This window comes from Ipomoea triloba, chromosome 8 (assembly GCF_003576645.1).
Source record: "Ipomoea triloba cultivar NCNSP0323 chromosome 8, ASM357664v1".
Taxonomy (NCBI): domain Eukaryota; kingdom Viridiplantae; phylum Streptophyta; class Magnoliopsida; order Solanales; family Convolvulaceae; genus Ipomoea; species Ipomoea triloba.
Genome location: NC_044923.1, coordinates 15295835 through 15304660, shown reverse-complemented (window position 1 = coordinate 15304660; position 8826 = coordinate 15295835). Strand labels below are relative to the sequence as shown.

Genomic DNA, 8826 nt, shown 5'->3' with positions numbered 1-8826 from the left:
CTGACGCCCTTGTTCCCGCTGCGATCGAGTTTGACTAAGGGAATAAGGCTCAACTTTCTAAGTGGAGAAGGTCGGGTGGTTTGTCCCCACCTAAGATGGACGGGGCGAACTAGAAGGTGGGATAGTACTGCTACCGACTAAGCCCCTGCTCGGTCCTGTATACTAGGTCGGGTCGATTGGCTCTAAGGTCGGTAAATGATCGAGAATAATACCCCTTGGCAATCTGCTCAGATATCGAGCAGGTATCCGGTATGTACAAGTATCGAGGCCAAAAAATATTCGCTATCAATTATTATTTTATGATTGACCGTTTCACGGATCCTTATATGTGAGACATGTCTGGTTATGATGGAAATGTAATATTTATGTTGAAAAATATAATACTCCATACTAATTATGAATAAATTGTTTGTTACTTATAAGGAATAATATAATATGTGATACTTTTAAATTGAAATATAATATTTAGGGTTAAATAGTTATTCATGAGAAAAATGTGATACTTATTATGGATAAATTGTTTAGTTGTTATTTAAGAGAAAAAAGTGCAATACTTATAAATTATAATAAATAATATGATACTTTTGATTAAAAAATAATAAATTAGGTACCTTCCATTCTGAACAATTCTATTCTTTGTAAACTGTATTTTCCACCTTATGTTTTTTTCCAAGAAATTACAATTTTCTCCCATAATTTCTTTTTTCCAACCAAAACCTCATTAGAGGTGCTCTACAATTCAGCGTGGGGAGTTGGATTATCGTATCATCAATTCTTTGCCGCCATAAGCCTTCTACTCCTCTTTTCTGCAAAGAAGAAGCAAAAGACAGACACCAAAGCGAAGGCAGAGAAGCAAGCCGCAGCAATGTCAAGAGACAAATGGCGGCCACTGATTGCTTGAATGTTGAAGAGGGCAATGGTGTGACCATAAGCCACCTCATTACCAGCTGAATCATATGCATAAGCTCTAACGAAATACAATGCTGTGGGAATATCAGTCTCTATCATCCATTCAAAACTCTGGTTTTGATGACTAGTGTAAGGCCTTTCAACCATGCTAAATTGGCATGTTTTGTCCTTCTTAAGGTCATCCACAGTTTTCCTCCATGCTCGGTCTGCCTGGCTTTCTGGTGCATAGCATAGTTTCACCTTTGTGACCTTATAGGACTCATCTATCCCTCTTTCATAGCTCTGGTTCAGCCCCCAGGTCATAGTTATGTTGTCTTCTCCAGCTTTTAGAACTGCAAATGAACACTAGTATGTTTATAGCTGTTTAAAACAGTGATTTTAAATGCCAAAAAGCTATAACTCGCTACGTTCGAAACATGCTTTAATTTGCCCTCAAAACGGACTATAACTGTCTATAGCATAGAGCTGTCAAAACGGATTTTGCCCGTCGGGATGCCCCGCCCCCGCCCGTACTCAGATAGGGGGTGAGTTTAAAAAATAGAAGCCCGTCAAAAAGCAGACTTGGCGGGCCACGGGTTGGCCCGCCAGCTTGCCAAAGTCATATATATATTGATTCAGGTGCGGCCGTGCTCTCCCGTGCGGCCACACACCACTCAATGTTACGAAATACACCACTCAATGTTAAGAAACACACCACAATGCATATTTGTATGGTGTGTTTCTTAACATTGAGTGGTGTATTTCGTAACATTGAGTGGTGTGAACCGCACGGGAGAGCACGGCCGCACCTGAACCTGACCCTATATATATATATATATATATATATATATATATATATATATATATATATATATAAAACATGTTTGATGAACTTTAAAATTATTGTTTAATGTTTTATAATTTTAGACTATGAACTTTAGAATCAATGTTTAATTTTTTAAAATTTAAAATTAGTACTTATGTTATGTAACAAATTATTTTAATTATTTTTATAGTGTACAAATGGTAAAACTTAAAAAGTAACAAATTAACAACTTTAGAACAAGAAAAAAAAAAGGTCAGGTAGCGAGAGCCCGCCGGCTAAGGGCGGGGTGGGGCAGGCCAGCAAAACATACACTCCCTCGCACCTGCTAGCCCTTAATTGTTGTGATTCAAATCCGTGACCTGGTGGCTCTGATACCACTTGTTAGATCAAGTATTTACTACTACGCCAAAAGCTATAGTTCGTAGTGAAAGCGCAACTCTATTTACTTATACCACCACATATTCAAAAGGTGTTAGACTTAAGCATTTTTAAGCTTCTACCCCATAATCCCTTAGCCGCTTAGACTTGACCTTTCACTGAACTCTTCTCAACATTTGCTATTATAATAACAATATAACTTAATAGAATATAAACTCAACTAATAGGTTTCAATTCAAGCTAGATCATTCTATTCTTATCAATTCTATGCATAACATAATTGAAATTAAAGAAAGTTGAAATGACAAAGTATTACCTTGGCCTTGTTTAGGAGAAGCAGAGACAACCAGAGTTTGTGGAAGGGAAGAGAAGAGAATTGCTCCATAGCAAGTTTGTGCAAAGGTTAAGAAGAAAAGCAAAAGAAATGTTTTGGAATTAAGATGAGATTCCATTGCTTGGTGCAGAGTGAGATGAATGTGTGAAGCTTTGGGTACTCTCAATTTATGGTCTTCAATTCCAGATTGAATAGTCAAAGCAAATGCACAGCCTTTTGTGACTTTGCACAAGTTAAATGTGGTCCACAAAACATTTTTTCCATAATTGCAACACTTTTTCTTGAATGCGCCACTATAAGTATAGTTTGACATTTTTGTGCTGATATTTGCTTAGTTGCTAGATCGAGTCAATACAATTGCGTAAACAATTTGAAATTTGATTATTGTTTGCACGTTGAGATTTGATTATTTATTAATTACTATACTACTTTATTGATGGTTGAAATTTGATTCAACATCTTGGCACCTTGAGTTATATTCTACATGTGGATTCTGTTGAGGACAACTATGAGGATGACAAAGAAAATAGTCCTTTGATCTTGGAGGGTCCAATGACGAGAGGAAAGGCGCAGATATTTCATGAAGCTATGAGTGACCTTATTAAAGGAATAAGTCAAGCTAATAAAAAATATGAAGATGGAGTTGAGTTGAAGGTGGTCCATCTGATTCACACAATTTGAAGAATAAAATCGAGTGGGGGTTTATACCTTATAAATCAACACTTGGAGTATTTTTTCATGCAAATAAAAGTTTGAGATTATTTTGGTCTGTATTTATGTTATTCAATTTGTAAAGTCCAAATTAAGCTTATAAATCCTAAATTCAATTAGAATTTAGTTTTTATAAACTTATTTGACTTAGTTATCCTATTCTTGTGGCTAGTTACATCTTTTTGCTAGTTTAGCATTAGAATAACACTTTTTGAACTTAAATGCCCTGATGTAGGGACTAGCTAAAGTGTATAAATAGCCCTGCTTTTATTTGTGTTAGACAGACAATTTTGATAGTAGTAAATTCAAGAATATTGCTTTGGCAATTTCTTCTCCTTGAGTTCTTGAGGAGTATTTTGACTTATCTTGGGACTTTCCCTCCTAAGTGGCGTCTAACTCTTATCTCCATCCTTGGAGTGGCGAGACTTTGCACCACTACACTCCGACCTTTACTTCCATCACCCAACCGTTCTTCTTCCTTAGTTGGAGCCCACAACATATTCATTTGTGATAGAACTAATCAATTTATAAATGGTCAATAGCATTTAAAAGTTGTAAAGTCATGATATTAAAAATACTAGTTTTTTAATTACATTTTAATATTTACCTATAAATTTTTAAATTCATTAATTATTGATTATTCATAAATTGATTAATATTATCATGCAATACAAAAAAAAAAAAAAAAAGAAATCCATTTAATAATAGAACCAATCTTGTAGACGGCGTGAGGTGCCCATAGAGTAGGCACATTGATTAAAAATTATTATTATTATTATTATTATTATTATTATTATTATTATTATTATTATTATTGTGAATTCAAATCTTCATTTAGGTTTTCATATGTCAAATAATTATTAATTAATAAAATTTTAAGTATTTTTATATTTAAAAGGAGAGAGTCCTCTACAGGTTTCATGTTCAAAGATCTAGGAGATTCAGGGCCAAAACATGAAGACAAATGCTGGAACAAATCAACATAAGTGACAATTTTTTTGTAATCTATTTAAAAAGTATGTTTTTAACACTTTTGAGGGACTTTTCGACCTTAGGATTCAAGAAATGTTCTAGGACACTTGAGGGCTTCAACCACTCTTTGGAAGACATATTTACATCTTGAAAAGACTTAGAATCAAGATTTCATTGCGGATTAAACGGGTTTCCTATGTTATTCAATTCTTTTATCGTTTCTTTGATTTCTTTTGCTTTTGCCTCCATGTTTATAGACTAAACTCTATAGTACTTGACTTTTTTTTTTATGAACCCAATGATGAGACTTCGTTCTTAATTGTTTGTTGCCATAAAATAATTGTTTTTCCTTTTATTCAATTGTGTTCTTTATTGTTCTTGAATTGATAATTGCTGGTTTATTAAATTCTTGATTGATGCATGTATTTAGCGATCGAGATATCCTTAGTATGTGTAGATCTTACACGATTGGAAAGAGTGGATTGCCCGGATGACATCAATACTTGTGTTTGAGTCAAACCATTCAGTAGAACTCACAATCTTTAATGCAATCTTTAGGGGTTTTGATTTAGAAGTGGTTCTAATTAATCAACCTAGGGATTAGTTGCTAATATAATAATCTTGAGAAGCATATTAACATGAATTAGGAGGTCTCGCGGTCTTAGGAAAATACCATTGTTGTTGGCATTTATTTATTAATTATGGTCAATGATGTCCTAAGGGATTTAGGGATCCAAGTACCCTTTTATTTATTGGTTAATTTTTCAATCTTGTGTGGTTATCTTTCCTTATCTTAGGTTTTGATTAGTCATTCATTTTCATTTTCAATTAATCCATCTTCACATAATTAGACTAGATAATAAAATCACGATTATTAGTGCAAGTACTTCTAGTCCATGTAGGATATGACACTCGTTACTCAATCGTCTATACTAAAAGAAATGGTAGGTGCATTTGTCTAGTCAAATTTGTATAGTTACAAATCGAGTATTAGCCTAGGAGTTATTAACCATGAGAATGGAACACTCATAGGCCTAATCAATAGATAGATGGCTCGAGAGTGGCATTTAATTAGGTTGTGATTCCCATAATAACTCTATCTTGGAATATTACGCTCTCAATTCTTAAGACTAAGGCATCTAAAAGATCAACTCTCATGGTCTTAGACCTTGTTTTAACATAATTGCATCAATTTTGGTATTCTAATTACTTTTGTTCATTAATAGAATTGATAGTTTCTCACTTCATACTATGAGCTCAGCTTCTTGTGGATTTATCTTCCTTAGTGTCTAGAACCTAGGTAGTTGCATGATTATCACACCATAAGTCCCAATCATTGAGAACAATATTTTCCCTACACTTTGATCTATACTTACATCTCCCACTGGTACTCAATGTTGGTTCAGATGCAACTATAGAGATGAGAACAACAAGAACATCCTTTGTCATTTTAGATAGTATTGAAAACCTTAACATTTAGCATCCACCACCTCAAAATGTCAAATCCATTTTCTTCCTTTACAATAACCTTAGTAAAATAAATTTCTAGCTCTACTTTTTTTTTTCTTGCAATTCCCCACTCTCCAATCTTTGCTTCTTTAACTGAGCTTGATAATGCACAAATTGGATATGCTTTTGCACATATTTGTTTATTAAGTTTTGGCTTGTCTTCATTCTTTTTTAAGATTAAATGATTAAATTCATTATATTTAAATTGAATGACACACACACACATGATTGGAATGGTTTTGATGCATCTTGGATGGTCCATATGGTGTAAACAAGCCAATGCAAATGCAAAACAAAATATTGCAAAATTATAGTTTTCTCCAAAAATGACATATGCTTAGTATTTTGATCATATTTTGTTGTAGGAAGGTCCAATTTTCAACGGAATTAGAAAGCCATCTTAAATTATTACAATTCTTATGCAGATCACAAAGTCAAAATTTGAAGTTACAGGGGTCAAAACCGATATTGATGCTGAAGTTGAAGTTGCGCTTCAAAGTCGTTGGAATTCACACTACATAAGTTCAATGCATCGAAAGTGTGCTGAATTTATATTTTCCTAGATTGTGTTAGTTTGGCGCATTCAAATTTTCGCTTGACGCACTGAAAGTCCCAAATCTACAATTTCACAGTAGTGTAGAAATGACATTTTGGCCCCCATTTTGCTCCAACTATAAATACACCTTTTTATCCATTCTTCTAACCCTAGCAGCCCCAATCCCTTTTCTCTCTACAGTGCCAATTTCCCATTCAAAATGTGGTAATTTAGGAGTAGATTAGGATTTTTTTTGTAATAAGAAAAGGGAGGAGGCATGATTCTGGGCTTCAATTGTAAGATCAAGGAAAATGCAATAAGTATTTCTTTTCATTCTTTCCTTAATTTTATCTTGATTTAATCTTGTATCTATTTTTTGTAATGACGATGCTTGTTCTTAATATATTTATATTTGGATTATGGATTATGTTTATTTTTTTATTTTGATATTTGTTCCTTAATATATTATAAATGATTAGTTTAGCTCCTAAAAGTTGTTGTGTGCAAGATATATTGTTGGAAATCGGGCATAGCTAGAACACTCTTTCCACACACCTATAGATTTTTGCATTACAAGAGTATGTGGAAATTGAATTGTAGGGGGCTATAGATTTTTGCATTACATGAGTATGTGGAAATTGTAGGGGGACTTCTTGGCTAACCTTAGTACACCGTGAGAGCGAGTAGGAATTTAGGGGTTAGTCTTCAGATTGACTGGATAAGATGAATCCTTGACTCTATTACAAAGAATCAGTATTGCCTCCACTGAGACTCGAACCCACCACCTCCCATATAAAGGGAAGGGTTTGATGCCACCGGACCACAAGGTCTTTGGCATTAAGATAGACATTGGACCGATCCATATAATTTACCTTTTTACATCTTCTATATCTCTCTTCATTGGTTGCATTTAATTTAAATTTATTTAATTTCAGCACTTCCACTTCATTATGATTGAACTAGCTTCACAAGAATCAATTTGAGTTAGTGTTTAGCATCTCATTCCCTATGGAACAACACCTGGAATATTCTCGTGAGCTTTTAAAAGAGATTGGGGTTTCCCAATTGAAAAAGAATTAAACCGTGAAATAGAGGGAACAGTCTGCCCAGACTGTGCAACTAGATCAGACTGATAGAGTAAGTGGTCACATAATCATCATACAACTCTTTCATATATGCCATTACTTTCTCAAAAAAGGATTACCATTTTCATTGCTATATAATTGAGTAAACTGGTATGTCTGTATTCAAATTTTCCCTAGGGTCCAATATGTTGGCATAGAAGATTAGAAAATTCATTTTATTAGGGTCACCCCATTATTTATCAAACTTGGCTCTCATGTTCATTCCCATCAATCAGACACTCCCAAAATCTGCTCCCACCATTCCATTCAGTATGCAAGATTAATTAAAAGCCTCAGAGGAAAAGATATTAGATGTCACATACAAAGATCCATAAACTCTAGTAGTCATTTCATAAAAACATTTCAACTGTTTTACTAAACAATAAACAAAATGCAAATCCATAAAATCAAGCACATTTCCACCCAAGCCAATTGTAAAAGATGTGTCATGCTCTTCATATGCTTCAAATACCTTTTGATAAGTCAAAGAAATTTTTAGTATTAAGTATGTGGAGTTCCACCTTGTCAGAACATTAAGACTCAAAGAACATTTAGCTTCCACTCCAATTAAATAAGCAAGATTCCTAAACTTTTGTAACCTAGTAGGTGAGTTCCTCACATACCTAACAATTTCTCTTACTTTCATAATGGCAAGGTCAGATTCTTTCAACCCATCTTGTATAATCAAGTTAAGGATGTGTGTAATGCATCTCATATGCATATACTTACACCGAACAAAAAAAAGGACCCAAGACATCAATTTCTTCTTGAAAATTCCAAAAGCGGTATCATTGTTAGAGGCATTATCTACTATGACAATATAAACAAACTTAAGCCACAGTCAAATAAGCAATTTTCTAAAGCCTTGGCAATGTATTTGATAAGCTGTGAATTAACCTATAAATATGCTTTAATTGTACTAATTTCTAAGTGAATGTTAGGTGTTTGTACAAGAACAAAGATTATTTCAGATGTTCATAGCTAAAGGAATGGAAACTGGAACTTAGGCATCTAGGAGCTTCAAATGAGGACAAATCGGGATGATATTGAGGCAAATTGGTTCGCAAATGGAAGGGCAAATGCACGACAAAGATCAACGGAGAATTGAAGCGAAGGAAAAGTCAGAAAATGCCACCGGGAAGGTGTCATGCTAGGGGTCACGCCGTGACCATCAACATGACACTCTGGCCAGCCTTTAGTGGGTCAGGTGTAACGCTGCTAGTAAGGTTGTGACCTGCAGCGTGACAAGCTCACCATGTTGCGGATCCTAGCCATCACGTTGCAAGTCACTCCGTGACTTGTAGCAGCGTGACGTCTTGGGACCTACAGGATTTAATTCTGGTCACGATAAAGGTCACGTCGTGACCTCCATCATGACCAGGCATCTTGGAGGCGGTTTATTTGGCGCAAATGGAATAGTATAAATAGGAGTAGACTTTATTTTAAAGTTATCTTTCAATATTTCTAAGTTTTCTTTTAGGTTTTATCTCTACAAACACTTTAGAATATCTATCCTTTGTAATTACATTACTTTTGAAGAAGATTTAGG

At 34.4% G+C, this 8826-nt stretch overlaps 1 protein-coding gene across 1 annotated transcript; it reads right to left on the bottom strand.

Moving 5' to 3' along the window:
• Positions 1–567: 567 nt before the first annotated feature.
• LOC116027759 (high-affinity nitrate transporter-activating protein 2.1-like) lies at positions 568–2568 on the bottom strand. Its single transcript, XM_031269503.1, has 2 exons — positions 2409–2568; positions 568–1241 (listed from the first exon to the last, which is right to left on the bottom strand). The coding sequence occupies exons 1-2, from the start codon at positions 2542–2544 to the stop codon at positions 769–771; spliced, it is 609 nt and encodes a 202-aa protein (XP_031125363.1). The 5' UTR covers positions 2545–2568; the 3' UTR covers positions 568–768.
• Positions 2569–8826: the final 6258 nt, after the last annotated feature.